This window comes from Durio zibethinus, chromosome 5, assembly GCF_047325235.1.
Source record: "Durio zibethinus cultivar Kanyao isolate XHJ-2024 chromosome 5, ASM4732523v1, whole genome shotgun sequence".
NCBI classification, from domain to species: Eukaryota; Viridiplantae; Streptophyta; class Magnoliopsida; order Malvales; family Malvaceae; genus Durio; species Durio zibethinus.
Window position 1 is genome coordinate 7,233,901 of NC_143166.1, and position 16,478 is coordinate 7,250,378.

Consider the following 16,478-nt stretch of genomic DNA (forward strand, 5'->3'; position numbering starts at 1 on the left):
GCAACAACCATTTTCTGCAATTTTCTTTATTTTCACACGAAATTACTACCATTTACACGGGATTATATGTACACTGACAGCATATATTTGTTAATTTAGCAAAAACGTGACAGCAAGACATGACACTCTTTTATCATCCTTGTAACCAAAAACCTCAAAAATTGGGGCAGCATTAAGCTCCACGGTAGTGCTTTGAAGCGTATCATGTATCACAAGTTCAAGCAACTGTCTTTTTCACAAATTCCTTTCATAAGTTTCAAGCCATGGAAATCCCAGAAAATCAAACACCTCTTTCTCCGTCTCCAATTTCAAGCTTGTGGTACCTCTTGCACCCTACAAAACAACTCACACTAATTGATCCATAAATAGAGGTTTTGCTAAAGACTACATGCTGCGAAACCAATAAATTACCCGTTTACTGCCTGAACCATGAGTAGCTGGAAACAGCCCTGTATCATCAAGTCGGTATCCTTTAGATTCCGCTAGCAGTCTCAACCTGCACTAAAGGATCAATGTCAGTGTCTACATGTATTTGTTCCATAGCCACAGAGACATACAGTTCATATTCGCAGTCAAGAAACAAACAAAGAAAATACAGGCAAACTATAACTCATCAATCCTCAACAATGCCATAAAGAAATTCATCCATTGCATAAATAGTAAAATAAATACGGTTCATTTAGATTTGTTAATGAATTGGTTCTCAAAAACTTTTGTCAGCTACATTTGGAAAATGATAATTTTGTAATGAAGATAGATATAAAAGACAGGTACAATAAAGAGGTTTCAGGTAAATTGTCCAAGGGATCTTATGGACAACTCCTTTCTGATAATTTCTTGGTTAGACTTATTCAACAATCTAAAAAAGCACCTTACTATATTATTGAATCAGATTCTTTCAATAGCATCCGTTGACAACAACACAATCACTATATATATATATATACACTACTATCAAATTACCATCCATCAGCTAGCAACACGATTAAACTGAAAAGTAACTTGTAACATCCCAACAACAACTATTATATCATACATGTATTGCACAAATTCCATGTTCACATGCAAACTTGCAACATTAACACAATGAACATGCTGAAAGCTGCAAAACTAATGATATGCAAATCTTCATACTAATTGTATAATTTGGTAATTAATGAACATACCTTCTATTTAGCACGTCATTGCCTGTCCATGCTATTAACCCAAACGCATATATGTCCCTTGGATATACCTACAAAATAGAAGTAGCATACAAGCAAATTAATCACATACAACGTGACCTGCAACTTATCACTCCAGTAAGAAGATAAAGTTAAGTGTTTCATAACCTGAGAATGTCACATCAGGTGTTAAATAGAATAGAAAGGAACATAAAACATGCTCAATAAGGATGTGTTTATAACATTACAATAAAACGATAAAGAACAGGTTGCTGATAACCATCTTGTCCCCTTTATTTTTCTCATGATACAATATTCTAATTACAAGCTAAAAATCATCAAGTTACCTTAAAGTCTATGCGATGCCTAAGCTCTCGTCCAGGATAAGTGCAAAGACCAAAATACGTGTCAACACCTTGATCAGTACCCTATTCACATAACATAGAAAAGTAAAGGTAATGCAATGATAATAGAGAAACAATAAGAGCAGGAATCAAGAAAATTCAATACAAATGCATCTTACAGGTTGGACATCAAGTATTTAGTAGTATAATCAAGCAATCAGAAAAGGTTGAGTAATGATGGAGAAGAAAATGGTTACATACTCTTCTAGTCTCTACCAAATTACAGAATTAGATACACAAGGAAGGCAAATAAGCAACTTAAAATGACCACCTCAGTCTTCAACAAAGTCAAGTTAGCTCATTCGCAATTACTGTTCATAGAAAGTACCAAGTCCAAAACTATTCTCCTTCAGCATTTCCTTTAAGATTTATTCTCATCAATCCGTGCACAACTAAACAAAGTTCAGAACAGAGCATTTAACAACCAACACATGAACTCGGCTACCTATTAATTGTTAATTCTACGTGTCTTATAAGAATAGGTAGTATGTTCGCCATTAAACACTATTAAAAGACTATAAAACAGCACTTTAATCTTTCACTAACCAAACAACACAAAACTCTTTGCCAATGTTGCTTAGTTGATGCATGTTCTTCTTCTATGCTACTGAAGAAAATGACAAGCCTTCAGTTGTAAGTATATATATCATCCCACAATTTATAACCACCCTCATCATCACTATGGCATGAGCAAAAACAAGCAAGAGAGCAATCATTTACCTCTTCACTGTGGGTACTGAAAATCAAATCTTCTCTTAAAAGCTTCATCTCTTTTAAACGCTTGACATATTTTTGCAGAAAACCTTTATGGCTGAAATCATAGAGCAATTAATCCCATTTGTAGAAACTAATACCATAAATTGTTAAGCAGAAAGCAGGAAGACCACAACAGGTGATATAACGCAAACACATAAATGAGTGTGATGTGAAATTCCATTCAAAATTGATATATATTAGAAGGAAACATCTTAGGAAACTGAAGAATGAAGCTACAAACTAGAAATCAAACAAAGAAAATAGTTGTGCTTCTTAATAGGCACCATAACATAAAGGGTTTATCTTATCCTGCCTCACGACTAGATGTTTTATGAACACGGAGCCTTCGTGACACAACCCATCTATCAGCTACCAAGATCTACTTGATAATAAAAGAAAGTACCAAGCAATGATAGATCAAAAAAAAAAAAAAATGCTGGGGTTTTACTTTATAGTTAATTACTGATATCAACATCTTAAACATGAAATGCTCTACAGCTTTTATTTTTTGTTCTATGATAAGCAGAATACAATGTACAAGCAGATAAGCAAAGTAAGATAAGCTGATCCCTTTCAGATAAAGAGGTATGCACGAAACTGAATAACTAGGAAAAATGGGTCAGAAACCAAAGAAAGAAATGGATTTTAAACCTTTTTCCATCTGGATGTGTGATTATGATGTCTAAATCTCCACAGGAAGCTTTTCCACGTCTATATGATCCCCCACATACAACAACCACCTTCAAGAGAAATATCAGAAAAAATTAGTGTAGGGATCCACAAATACATAATTAAGCCAAGTTATGGCTGTGAAACATATAACTTGATACATATCAAGTCAAATAACAGCAGGTCCGATTGCATAATAAACCAGTGTCTAGAAGGTTCAAACACCAGTAAACACTAATAATATCTGCTCTGGGTCAGTCCTAGCAGAACCCTACTCCTTAATTCCAATCCCACAAAGGAAAATGCTACATTTGCAACTGCTAGAATTCCCTTTGACCTTTGGCTCTGGATCTCATAGTTCATTTCGCTCTCAACAAGCGGACCCAGGATGAAGGAAGGGATTTTAATCCTATAGCCTACCTCTTCTTAAGTTTTTCCTTTCGAATAAAACTTACAATGAAGGTAGCAATAAGCTTGTAAGTTAAGCCATAGATTATAGGGCTTCACTAAAGGGATGAAATGGTCATACCACTTTTGGGACATGATATGCACCACTAGAGGCTGTTTTCCCAAAAGGAGTTTTATTTGCAACTAATGGAATACCTCTTTTAAGCGTGAACTAAAAAAACTCCAATAATAAAAATTACTTAATATGTATTAGTAGGTCAAATTCATAAATACACTGGGGTTCACTATGGGAAACAAAAACTCAAAAAACACTAACATTTAAGCTACAATATAATTATATGCTATGTGCCTTATGAATTTCTCTTGTGCTGGGCAACCAAGTTACCGGTACCTTAGAATAGTATAACTGAAATAATAGCCAACTGGACCATTATACCAGAATGTAATTCACAAATGAATAATTGACAAAACAACTTTAGTTCTCATTTACCATATAATGGTCAAAGCATCCGTATATCAAGTTCTATTATTATTAATTGCATATTTTTCTTTTATGTTAGTCTTTTTATTGCAGAGAGGAAAAAAAAGTAGAAAAGGATGGGAAATCAGTTTAATCTGTGAGACATATACATTATATGTCCAACTCATAATGGCACACTATTAAAACCTATTGGGAAGCAGAATATTATCTTCATCACATATAAAGTTTAAAGTATTCTTTTATTCTAGTTCAGTCTAAACTTTAGGTGCTCACCCCAGACACAATATCTTCTGCAACTTTCTGTAGAAGAGATTCCATCTCTTGAACCTATGCAACCAAAAACACACCAAACATTTCCATAAAAAGAAGGCTGAAAATTTTCACTTAGGAAAATCCCAGGCAGGAACACAGTAGTCAGACCTCATTCCGTGGAATCCTTGTTTTAATATCATCAAAGTATTTCAACCCCAGCTTTTGAACATTTGTTAAAGAATTGTCACTCTTCAGGTCATCCAATGCACGGTGTCCTTTCTCATAAAATTTCAGTGCTGTGGCTGGACCAATTCCCCATACTTCCCCAAATAAACTTATTGTCCTTACCTGCCAAAGATTGAAAGAAAATGTTGAAATATAGATAAAAGAATATTAGCAAAGCCTTTGCTTTACCATTAAACTTACTACCAAATATATGTGTGTGTGTGTGCGTGTGTGTGAGTCTATATATATATATATATAATAGCTCAATTTCCTAGTTCCTTTTTCTTTTCCCTAAGTAGATTGTGTGTTTATCCAGCAGCCTGCAAAGAGCTCACTGGCATTCTAAAAAAATACTAGATGATGCCTTTTCTCAAACTAGTAATAATGACACTCCAAAAACCACTAAAAAACAAACATTGACATTCCAAAAACCACTAAAAAACCAAAGGCAGAAGAGTTAGTCACATCATATGGCCTCTATATTTGCATTCTAAACTTCATTTTAAAGATGCTTTATGATCAAAGGAGAAATTTAAAGCATGCGGAGAAAAGATGATTATGAATAGGAATTAAATCTACAATCTTGGTGAAAGAAAACTTCTTTTTGTAACAAATCAGTCCAAATAACAGAAAAAAGAAAAGGTAGTCCAAATTCAATAGAAAAAGAGTCTTTATCTTACTTTCTCATCAGTTTCAAAGTGCTCCAACTTGGATAACTTTCCAGTAGTCACTATCTCCTGAATCTGCATAAATATTCCAAAGGCCCTGATAAATTTTAGAAGACTAAAAGTTCTGTCCATGTTTAGAAGACTCACTTAGAATGTACATTTTCTGGTAATCTATATTACTCCCTCTATCTCAAATTACTGTCCTTATTTGACATTTTAAAGTCAAATCTTTTCATTTTCATGTCTTGATTGGATGCAGATAGAAGAAAGAACTACACATGTCAGCAACATTAATGAATTGCTTCCTATTCTAATTTATCTTAAGCAAAAGCTTAAATTTGAAACTTTAGACGATTCAACCAAACTAGGCAACAAATGCCACATGTAGAATTTCAAACACAAACATGTTTACTTACATGATCTTGCAGTGACTTTCCAATTCCAGGCAGATTTTTGACCTGATCTGCACTTTCAATTTTAAAGGGCAACTTCTCAACAACTGCAATAGCCTTGTAGTAGCTAAATGATCTGCGGTCATCACCCAGTGCTTTTGGTAGAAATTAACCATATCAGATCAGACCCCAGAAAGAAATAAGTGCAATTGTTAGTAAACTAGCAATTATGTATATTTGAGGTAAAACTAAGTCTCACCTCTATATATGTTGATAAGTTTCCCAAATATCTCCGTAATGTCCTTGTTTAAATCTGGTGGACTGTACGGCAAAGATGATGTTGGTGTGCCAACCTTGTTACAAAACAGAGTATAACTCTATAAGCATTAGCAGCATGAAGACTTAAAAGAATACATCTTGCTTGTAAGATCCTTTTTAAGGCTACTAATTACATTAAGCACAACAAAATGATGGACAAAATAGAAAATTTTCATGTGGTCTGACACTTGAATAAGGAACTCACATCCTTATCTAGAGTACTAGGGATTTCAGGACCACTAGTGACGGAGCTGGGGGAGTTGGGTTCATTATTTGACAACCCTGATGCAGTGTTAGTTTCTATATCTCCTTTACTTTCTTCATTAGTGTGTTTTATCTCCTCAGGTGAGGATTTGATCCTTTTGCAGTGTGATTGTTCACCATGGATGGAAGAATTTCTGTTGGCTGCTTCAAGTTTCGGATTCTTGTCAGGTACATCCTCCCCTTCTGGATCCACTTTCAGAATGTACAAATGCTCAGAAACCTTTTCCCCAGCTGCCAAGCTGTCCTCCAACCACTGATAGAGGAGAACATGCTGTGACAAGAAGTAATTGCAAAACCACTTATACTCCAGAGATTAATCTCAACATAAACACCCGAAATTGAAATGGTTTTACAATTCTTGGTACAAATTAAATTCAGATATTGACAAAATGGATGAATATAAATGAATTATTCAAACAATAATCAGAAGAAAAGTAGCAATTTGGCCCTAGCAAAAGCAAAAGTCATAATTTTTACAGCAAGTCAGAAACAACAAAGTATTTCCAATATTTCATTAAAATGCCATCAAATTAAAACATGAAAGAAAGTTAAAAAAAAAAAAAGAGGGTAAAGAGGACTGACTCCTTTGAAGCGAGCCAATTGGTCCTTATCGACGTGGTGAAAAAGAGCATCTGAGCTCATAGCAAAAACATGACTCACTTTTTTGGACAAGTGAGTCTCAATCTTAGCTCCCATTTGCTCCAGTTTTTGCTTCCAAATCTATTATTCACCCGCCAAAAGAAACAAAAAAAAAAAAAATTGATTCAAGTAAATGAGAGGTTATGGTATTGGAGAGTGGAAAGTGGAAAGACCTGTAAACGACGAGACTGGACGCTGTTTTCGATTAAGAAAACCACCATACCGGCGAACATTCCCTGTGGATCGGCGGAAGGAGCCTTGTTTTTGGTTCGCTTTGGCGCCATTTTTTCTTCTGGTTGTTTCAGCCAGCTTCTGTTCCAAGCCTTGAGCAGAGAGGACTTTTTTTTTTTGGTTATGTGACCGAATGAGGGGCCGGGGCCCGGAGGTTGAAGTGCGCACAAAGACATTGAAACTTTGACCTCTGACTGGCTGTAAATCGGCTCCATTGACTGACACGTTAAAACGATGGAGGTCCGTTAGGCCATGAGGCATGTTCTTTTACCACGTAAGCAAACAAAAGTACAATTCAGTTAATCAAAGTTCAAATAAGTTTACAAGTTGGGTACTCGGGTCGGATGTAGTGCTCACCATTCGTGCTATAGCCTAGAGGTTACTGATATTTTCGTGCAAAATTTTAATAATATACAATAATAATTATCATTATTATTTGATACATTATCATTAAAATTTTTTAATTTCATAAAAAAATTAAAAATTAACATATATATTTTTAATTATTTTTTATTTTTTGATATATTAATATTTATTGTATTATTAATCTCATTTATAAAATTTAAGAACATCATTATAAATGAATTTTTTATTTTTTTATTAAATATTATCTTTGATATAAAAATAATTATGGAAGAAAAAAATTGTTTGGACTACTTTGTCTTTGAAATAAAGAATGAACAAAACGAGATTTAAAAATTCAAAATTTATTTTTTTTGGCGAATAGGATTAAAGATATTCATATTTTGTCTTGGTTTAGAAATTAAAAAAAATGAAAATTTTATTTTCTAAATATTTTTATAATAATCGAATTTCCATTGACAAAAAAATTCTTCTCTATGCCAATTGACAGGATTTTAGCACTACCTGTTTATCATGCGAAACTTCATAGCAAAACGACCTGTCGTTTAGAAACGGGGCTTCCACACTGTTTGAAAAAAGATTAAAAGAGCGCAAGATGACGCCAATTGGGAGGGCTTTTGTCTGCTTAAACCCTAAACCCTATCTTCTTCTCTTGCCCAATCAGAGTTTCAGTTTAGGGTTTCGAAATCCAAAAAAAAAAAAAGAGACAATGATTCTATGCGGTTCAACTTCAACGCTCCATTTCTACAGTTTATCAACTACCCCAAAACTCCTCTCTCATTTCAGCCACTGCTCTTTTCTCTCTACTTCTTCGCCATTTGCTCGAATCTGTTTAATTAGGCTGAATCAATCCTATGGGCGCCGAATCAGGGCCTTCAGTGGCGCTACTGTTGCTGTCTCTGTTCCAAAGAAAACTGGGAGGGATACCTTCTTGGCTGAAGAGAGTGTTTCATGGAAGTCTTTAGGCTTATCTGATAGGATCTCTCAGGCCCTCTCTAATGCCGGTTTCGACAGACCCTCCCTCGTTCAGGTGCTTTCACTTCTTCTTTGGATGAATTCATATGCATTTTTTGTAGTTTTATTTAACCACCGTTTCTTGTTACTTTTTGCTACTCAAATCTTTTTTGTTTAATTAGAAATGTGCGACTTGGATACATAATACAAAACTAAATGCTGTTCTTTTAATAATTAATAACTAAAATTGTAGGAGTAATACTTTTTGAAGAACAAAATTCATGATGTTTACTTTAGAATTGACGTGGCCCTTTAGTCATTTGTTTATGTTTAATCAATAATAAATCTGTTTTCTGTAATTTAATACTAAAAGCAAAGAGCAAAATCAGCAACCAATAGAACAAAAAATTTACCTATTTTTAATCATTCAAAAGATATTACCAAAGCAACAGGCGGATGCATATTTCAAGTAGTACGCATCATTCTGAATTCAAGATGGATTTTGATTAGATTGTGGTCAACAGTCGGTTTATCTACCTCAATTTTTATATTATCCTTCCATCATGTGTGGTTGCCATTAATGGGTTTTTGATGTTTAGTGAAGAAATTTCCTGTATGCATTGTAGGCTGCCTGTGTGCCATCTATACTCTCCAGAAAAGATGTGGTAATTGCGGCCGAAACTGGTAGTGGTAAAACACATGGTTATCTAGTTCCCCTGATTGATAAGCTCTGTAGTGCTCAGCATGATGGGGATAATGATTCCAAGCAAGCATCTGCTTCTTCGCGTAGTTTTTCTGTTGTTCTTTGCCCAAATGTATTGCTTTGCGAACAAGTGGTTCGAATGGCTAATGGTCTTTCTGACAATAATGGTGAACCACTTCTCAGAGTCGCAGCAGTCTGTGGTCGACAGGTATTTTTGTGAATAACCTCATATATCTATTTGGCATTGGCAACATTTATGGTTTTCAATGTTATTGGGATTTGGAAGGGTGCTTTTGAATTTGGTCAGACGCATGTATATATTTTGTGTTGCTCTTTTTATATTGATCATAATAAGTCCTTGACTACAGGGGTGGCCGGTGAACAAACCTGATATTATTGTGTCAACACCAGTTGCTCTTCTGAACAATATAGACCCCAAAAAAAACCATGGTTTGGATTTCATTCGTGGTGTAAAGTACGTGGTATGTTTCCTTATCCATGACTTTATATTTTCATTGGTTATTTGAGATACCGGAAAGTATTTTTGATTTTTTATTTACAATAATTGGCAGGTTTTTGATGAAGCAGATATGCTTCTATGTGGGGGCTTTCAGAATCATGTTATCCGTCTTATACACATGCTCCGTTTTGATGAAAAGCTATTGTCTCGGATGAATAAATCTGGATCTGAGAACCCTGTAGAACTGAATTCTGATTCTCTATCACAATTTGACTTTGAGGGTGAGGAAGACATACAAAATGAATCCATCTCTGAATCAGAGGAAATTTCTGAGGATGATGTTGATGCTGAGGACTTGACAGAAAAAACTAAAACTTTGAATGTCAAGAAAAAGGACTGGAGGAGAGTGAGAAAAAATTTTGAACGCAGTAAGCAGTACATATTTGTTGCAGCTACCCTTCCAGATAATGGAAAGAAAACTGCGGGTGCAGTATTGAAAAAGATGTTTCCAGATGCCAACTGGGTTAGTGGAAACTACCTCCATTATCACAACCCTAGGTGCCAAATTCTTTTACACCTTTCCTTTTCTTTTTTTTCCCCCCTCTTCCATGGATAAATGGTGCTGCATTTGGTTATGGTTATTAGAATTGTTTAGAGGCTAAGGTGTGTACATCTCTTTGCTGATACTTTACTGTTTTGAGCTTTTCGCTGCTCATGGTGATCAGTTTTGTTCCAAATCATCTATGCTTGTCATGAACAAGGAGAACACTTGGAGATTTCAGATATCATGTTTCTTATGCATGGAGATTTAGAATATGTTAAGAACTCTTTATATCTGGATACATCTTTTGATCATAGATGGCTATACTGATTTTTCTGACAGATTTACGCTGAATACAGTTCTGTTGTTGAAAGTCCAATCATAGAGTGAAACCTCTATAATCATTTAAAAGAAAATATTTATTTTGCTTTTCTCTGTTTATGTTTTAAAGGCTTCTTACGGTTTGATCTTGATTGCCAACAAGATCATTTAATTAGCTTTGCACTCAGCTAATGCTGATAATCCCAATGATTGATATATAGGTGAAGCAAACTCCTAATGTTATATGTTTCTTTGATCTGTTGTAGTCTGTAATTGTCAACATTGATAGAGATGCCTCTTAGTTGATTATCATTTCATACCAACTCTACCTGTTCCATCTGTTTGGTGCATGGAGATGGCTAATTCTGAACCACTACAAAAGTATAATTACTTATGCGGTAACTTGACTAGTTTTAATTAGATATATCATTTATGCACATCATAATAGCTTTTATATGAATTTCGGAATAATAACTGTGGAGGATATTTCTCTCTTTGTTGTGTGTGTTTTTTACTTATTTGTTTATTTATTTTTTGAGGGAAGGGCTTGGAGGTATAGAAATTTCAGGTGGAGTGCTGAAAAAATTAAGTCTTACATAACTTATTAGGTCACTTGTTGTGTGCTTGCTTGTGATTCTTATAATAAAAGTTCAAGACAACTTGTTAATTTATCTGTTTTGGGGAAGAAAATGCAGAACCAATTAATCATTAAGGATCCAAGATCTTGTGGTTTGATAAGTTCCATTAAAGCTAGTCTTATGGAGCCCAATCTCTTCACAATTGCTATGTTCTGTGGCATGAATTTTAATTTCCATACACCTTTGTCATGTATATGCCATGTGTAACAAATCATTATTTCAATCCCCTAAGTTCCATTGTCTTCAATGCCAACTTTTAGCTTTTTGGTAATTTTTGTTTCTTTTCCAATTTCAGGTTGAAGGAGAAATGGATTGAAGTGACGATTGACACACAGGTTGATGCACTAATAGAGGCTGTAAAGCAATTTAACTCAAAAGCTTTAGATCATGGTGCTGATGTTAGTCGAACCATGGTGTTTGGAAACACTGTTGAGGCTGTTCTAGCGGTGGCAAATATACTCCAGAGGGCCGAGATTGAGTGTTACCGTTACCACAAGGACCTCTCTTTGGAAGAGCGTGCCGAGACCTTAGATGATTTCCGAAAGAAAGGTGGAATTTTTGTGTGCACAGATGCTGCTGCACGTGGTGTTGACATTCCAAATGTGTCTCATGTCATCCAGGTGATTCATTTTTACTAAATCAATTTTATAGTGGCAAAAGTTATGCTCATGATAAATGGATAAATCTTTCAAAATGTGGCTCCTTTGATGTGTACAAGAAACAGGAATCAAGAATAAACTGTTTAACAATAATAATTAAAGTGACTGGAGAATAATTTCACTAAAGCTAAGTAGCTAACAACTGATATAGGTTTTGTAAAATAAAAGATTGATAAAAAAATTTCACTTTTCATTCTTAAGTTTTGGTTTACCTAAGCAGGTTCCTAAATGGAGTGATCTTGCTGCATTCCTGACTTTGGCAACTTTCCTTTTTCCAATTCTCAATAAACTAACACACCTGTTCTTTCCTGGTTAGACATTCTGAACCAGATAATGCCAACAAAAATCTAAATGTAAATAAACATGCATGTATGTCATATGAGAGTAAGCAATGCCAAAAATATAAATTTGAAGCAGTCTGGTAAATTGGAAGATGAGGATGGAAAACATATACTTCTGTCCAACACCTATGAGGAATGATATAGACCATGAGAAAAGTCATTTACATATATAAATAGTGCTGGGGAATAATCTATGAGCCAAGGATCTATATTCTTGAACTCTTGATGCATAACACATCATAAATTTTTTCCTTCTGCTGTTGCTTGACTGTAGCTCTGATATTGTTACAAGTTTATGACTAGAAAATTATCTAAATTATTTAGTGAAGCTAATTATCTGAAGTATTGAGTTCTTTCAGGCAGACTTTGCCACTTCTGCAGTAGATTTCTTGCATAGGGTTGGTCGCACAGCACGGGCTGGTCAATTTGGAGTTGTTACCAGCCTCTACACTGAATCCAACCGGGACCTTGTTAATGCAATTCAAAAAGCTGAGAAGCTGGGTCAGCCTGTGGTAATTCCAAAAGCTTGCAGTTTCCGTTTATCTAAGTTGACAGTTCTACACTCCTTAATCCCAGATGGAGGAGAGAATAATCCTCCATTGGTTCCCCTCTCCAGTATTCTCTTTCCTTTTTTTTCGCTGAATAAATGATAAAGGGAGTGATTCAATGATTAAGAAGTCTTAGATTGTTGTTATATAAATAAATTCCATATGCTTGTGTATTGGTTGATGTGTTGCACTTTCTTGAGCAATGACAAATGTTTTTGGTTGGCTACAGGAAGCGGCATTTAGCAGGAAAAGAAGTTTCCGAAACAAGCTTAAGAAGAGAGGTAGAGTTAATTTTTGGAATATAATTGCCATATTTTTTCTTTTCTTTGGCAAATATTTACAAAAAATTTAACATTATATGTTGTATACTAAATTTCAAAATATTGATATTATTGTCTTATTTTAGCAGGTTCAAACAAAGCTGAAGATATATCAAAAACTGAATTGATGGTGTAAGAAACATGGTATGTAAAGTAGAATAGATAGCGATTGATCTATTAAATTATTCTGCTCGGTTAGATTGTAGCCTTATCAACTAAGTGAATTATGGTTCCTTTGAATTATAGTGTTAAATATTTTAGTAAATACATGCAATATTCAAGAGATCTCCTCGTCCTGCCCTTCCCCCCCTCTCTCTGCCCAAACACGTGCGAACAGAATTGAAAAAAAGGAATAGAAGGCCAAACATGTTGTCTTCTCTGTTTCAATCAAGATTACCGCACTGTCTCTTGCTCTCAAATTTTGTCAATTTATCTTCTTGTTGAGCATTTGTGTTTAGCTTGTTGGATGGAAAAGATAAGGCAAAATTTGTCCAATACTAAGTTGACGTTCTTCCTGAAAGCCTGTGTGACATGGATCCAGCCGTTCCTATTGATTTCAATCCCATCCGTTCCATAATTTTGTCCACCAAACATGGTCCCAAGGGACAAAAATCAGTTTTCACTTTTCATTTGATGCTGGAAAGAATGTAGTTCTTTTGGTATAGCATTCTCATCTATCTTCCGTAGCTACATTGGAACTTTACTTTAGTTGGCTCGTAATTGCACTGTGTCAAGGTTCCAAAACCCAAATTCATTGGGGGGAAAAGACGGTAGAGTAGCCATTGGAGTTTGGATGAGCTTTCTTCTTTTCTCTATCTAGAATGACCCTACTTACGTCAGAAAAGCTTCGTTTGACATGTCCACTAGCAGAGGAATAGCTGCGATCCTTCAAGTAGTTGGAGGTGCAGCTGACAAACATAATAATTCACTAAAAAAAAAAAAAAACATTGGCTGGCTAAGAAAGACATAAATCGGAACAAAAGCATTTCCTGGGAATTAATCTGGCTTTTGTCCAGTCCAGGCTAGGCTGTCGTTGGAGCTTTGGTTGTAGCCTGCCCTTTTTAGATAGCTTAGCCTGAGACTAATAAATGACGATCAAAGGCATTTGTTTAACAAATCAATGAAAGAAACAAATGAAAATAATTTTTTAAGGAGTTTTTGAATTTTGTTCACTATATATATATATATTGATAAAAACAAGTTTATTTATGTTAAATTTAATGAATTTATAAAAAATTATATTTTTTGAATATAAGAAATAAAAAATACATTTTTTTTTTATCATTTGAAAAAGATAAATTTCAAAACGCTTCCCGAAACTAAAAAATCAACATCACAGTACTTTTCCCACCAGAATAATGTAGAAACTAAGAAAGCTAACACAATTGTATAAAAAAATGATTGTATTAACAATCTGATTTTTTTTTTCTTTCATATATATAATAACGGACAAACAAAAAGCAAATTAGAGGATCCCAAGGTACATATAATCCATGCACTCTCAAATATCAAAGTCAATAACTGATCTTCAACCCCAGGGAAATCAACTTGCACAATATTGATTATTTTGTTTAACAATCGCCATTCAAGCTCTTATAAGAAACCATCAAATGTTCCACAAACTCTTTAATATACTCATATGAGCTCCCTCCTTCACTGATTGCTTTCTTACATGATTCCCTCCATTTGTTAGCGTTTTTCTTAATCTTTTTGCTTTTCTCCCCTTCCATTACTTCCTTGAGACACTTCATCAGTTCTTCTTTCCTCACAACTCCATTCTCATCCTCTTTGGCCCTAACTCCTACCTCCCATATCTCTTCCACAAACTTTGCATCGGTAAATTGATCGGTCCATTGGGGCATACAGATCATTGGCACGCCAAGGCTTAGCCCTTCCAGGGTTGAGTTCCACCCACAGTGTGTCACAAAGCAACCTACGGCTGGATGTGCCAACATTTCTAGTTGGTTACACCATGTTACGGCCATGCCCTTTTCTTTTGTTGAGTCTAGGAACAATTTCGGCAATTTTTTCCGTTCTGACTCTCTCACAACCCACAGGAAATGCAAATTGCTTTCCATTAAGCCCCAGGCAATCTCTTCCACTTGTTCCTCTGTTAATGAAACCATGCTTCCAAAAGAAATATAAACCACAGATTGAGATGTCTTTGTTGCTAGCCATTCCATGCACTCTTCGCTGAGTGGCTTCCATAAATTTGAGCCATAACCTCGGTTACCCTTGATCCTTTCATCCAAGTAAGCAGGTGGTATCATAGGGCCAATCAACTTCGCTGGCCAGGACTCTGATACGCCTCTTGCTTCCTATAAGAACATGTAACTAAAAATATCAGCACAAAATTAACGAAATTCGAATGAGCCAAATGAAAATGAAACCAATTTAACTACGCCCAACGTTAATATGTTTGTTGTACGATCAGGATGATGATGATGCTTTTACGTAGTTTGAAATGATCTAAACATACCTTTCCTTCCAAGTCTTCAAAGGTGTTACAAAAAATCCAATCGGCTTCATTCAAATTCGAGTATTGACTCAATTTCATGGCCAAGTACGCAGGATAACTCTCAGGGAACCTGAGAAAAGTGGGCAAGTCTCGGAAGTTCAATGGAGGAAGTCCTGGTAATCTTAAGGGTGTTCTTTCAGGGGTCAGTGGCAGAGCGAGCAGGCCTCGACGAAGATGAGAAAAGATGCTACACACACTGGCAGAGTTGGTAAAGAATGCAGCTCCATAAATCCCATGCTGCTTTGCCACATCAAGAGCCCACGGCAGGAACGAGTCATACACAACACAATTAAAAGGGGTGCTAGAGCCTTTGAACTTTTGGATGAGTTGAGACAGAGTCCTGGAGCCATTGTCCCTGAACGACTTAAGGTAAAAGTCTACATTTGCTGCTTGAGAAAAGCCACTTTCATCGAACCCATCAGAGATAGGCTCGATCCCCATGCGAGCTACAGATATGGACTGGACAGTGTAGTGGGTTGTGGCTAGAGTTGCCTTGACCCCTTTAGAGGCTAGACATTCAGCGAATTGGAGAAGAGGGTTTATGTGGCCTTGGCTTGGGTACGGCAGTACTACTACGTGCCCTTTAAACTGTTTCTCTTCCATCTTTTTATCTTTTGTTAATGGTTCTCTTTGATGTATTGAAGGCTGCTTCCTAGCAAGGGTGTCCTTTTATAGACCAGATCGTAAAATAAAATCTAAATTGGTTAAGGAGGCAACTGACATGCCCAGTGGGTCATAATTCTGCTGACAGCAGCGAAGAGAAAAAATAAAGCAAAAGCCTTCCGACTTCCGACATTGATTTTTGTGTAAAATTAATGTCTTTTTAAGGTTTTTAAATAATTATCTTCAAGGTTTTGAGTTGTTTTTGACAAACAAAGGTATTATGTAATCTTAATTTCTTAAATGGGGCCTATAGTGTTATACAACTAAATTCCACGTGAGCAAAAAATTCCACGTCACTTTTCTTCCTCCAATCTTCTCCTTCTCTATCTCTATGGAAGTCCAATCTGTGACCGTCCTCATATCTTTTCCATTTCCCCAACAAAAATGAAATTGGTTAGGAATAAGTTAGTAGTTTCCATAAACAAAATATTGAGAAAGTAAAGTGATAAAAAAAAAGTGCGTGTCTCAACTCAGAAATTCATGTCTGTTCAATTTGTAGATCTTTTATGGTATAACAGATCTCAAAATCATTTAATAGAAAGGTTAAATTATACAATAAATTTTTATAATTTAGTCAAA

At 35.3% G+C, this 16,478-nt stretch overlaps 3 protein-coding genes across 10 annotated transcripts; 1 reads left to right on the forward strand and 2 right to left on the reverse strand.

Moving 5' to 3' along the window:
• Positions 1-10: 10 nt before the first annotated feature.
• Positions 11-7,129, reverse strand: POL{LAMBDA} (DNA polymerase lambda (POLL)). 6 transcript variants are annotated; one of them, XR_016342144.1, is made up of 14 exons: positions 6,813-7,101; positions 6,583-6,720; positions 5,942-6,271; positions 5,678-5,771; positions 5,443-5,573; positions 5,039-5,101; positions 4,302-4,481; positions 4,155-4,208; positions 2,975-3,063; positions 2,288-2,378; positions 1,511-1,591; positions 1,167-1,234; positions 412-501; positions 11-333 (listed from the first exon to the last, which is right to left on the reverse strand). XR_016342144.1 is itself a non-coding variant. In XM_022870946.2 (14 exons), the coding sequence occupies exons 1-14, from the start codon at positions 7,083-7,085 to the stop codon at positions 235-237; spliced, it is 1,776 nt and encodes a 591-aa protein (XP_022726681.2). In that variant the 5' UTR covers positions 7,086-7,129; the 3' UTR covers positions 11-234. The 6 variants fall into 6 exon arrangements, 5 of the variants coding, with proteins under 5 accessions (XP_022726681.2, XP_089616925.1, XP_022726684.2 ...); XM_022870946.2 differs by having other exon boundaries at positions 412-496; positions 6,813-7,129; XM_089760799.1 differs by having other exon boundaries at positions 412-496; positions 6,863-7,013.
• A 601-nt stretch (positions 7,130-7,730) lies between these two features.
• Positions 7,731-13,003, forward strand: EMB3108 (DEA(D/H)-box RNA helicase family protein). Of its 3 annotated transcripts, none has more exons than XM_022870588.2 (8): positions 7,731-8,263; positions 8,814-9,098; positions 9,259-9,372; positions 9,463-9,908; positions 11,146-11,470; positions 12,210-12,362; positions 12,628-12,679; positions 12,805-13,003. In XM_022870588.2, exons 1-8 carry the CDS (start codon positions 7,829-7,831, stop codon positions 12,852-12,854), a joined length of 1,860 nt encoding a protein of 619 aa, XP_022726323.2. In that variant the 5' UTR covers positions 7,731-7,828; the 3' UTR covers positions 12,855-13,003. The 3 variants fall into 3 exon arrangements, with proteins under 3 accessions (XP_022726323.2, XP_022726325.2, XP_022726324.2); XM_022870589.2 differs by having other exon boundaries at positions 7,734-8,263; positions 12,808-13,003; XM_022870590.2 differs by lacking the exon at positions 8,814-9,098 and having other exon boundaries at positions 7,732-8,263.
• A 932-nt stretch (positions 13,004-13,935) lies between these two features.
• On the reverse strand, positions 13,936-16,277 carry LOC111282639 (UDP-glycosyltransferase 74B1-like). The gene is made up of 2 exons (XM_022870812.2): positions 15,198-16,277; positions 13,936-15,036 (listed from the first exon to the last, which is right to left on the reverse strand). Exons 1-2 carry the CDS (start codon positions 15,837-15,839, stop codon positions 14,290-14,292), a joined length of 1,389 nt encoding a protein of 462 aa, XP_022726547.2. The 5' UTR covers positions 15,840-16,277; the 3' UTR covers positions 13,936-14,289.
• Between the last annotated feature and the right edge of the window lie 201 nt (positions 16,278-16,478).

Coding starts and splice junctions, on each gene's coding strand:
- LOC111282639 (XM_022870812.2), bottom strand. CDS start 15,839: ATGGAAGAGAAACAGTTTAAAGGGCACGTAGTAGTACTGCCGTACCCA. Junction 15,037..15,197: donor TTGAAGACTTGGAAGGAAAG/GTATGTTTAGAT, acceptor ATGTTCTTATAG/GAAGCAAGAGGCGTATCAGA.
- EMB3108 (XM_022870588.2), top strand. CDS start 7,829: ATGACGCCAATTGGGAGGGCTTTTGTCTGCTTAAACCCTAAACCCTAT. Junction 8,264..8,813: donor ACAGACCCTCCCTCGTTCAG/GTGCTTTCACTT, acceptor TATGCATTGTAG/GCTGCCTGTGTGCCATCTAT. Junction 12,680..12,804: donor AAACAAGCTTAAGAAGAGAG/GTAGAGTTAATT, acceptor GTCTTATTTTAG/CAGGTTCAAACAAAGCTGAA.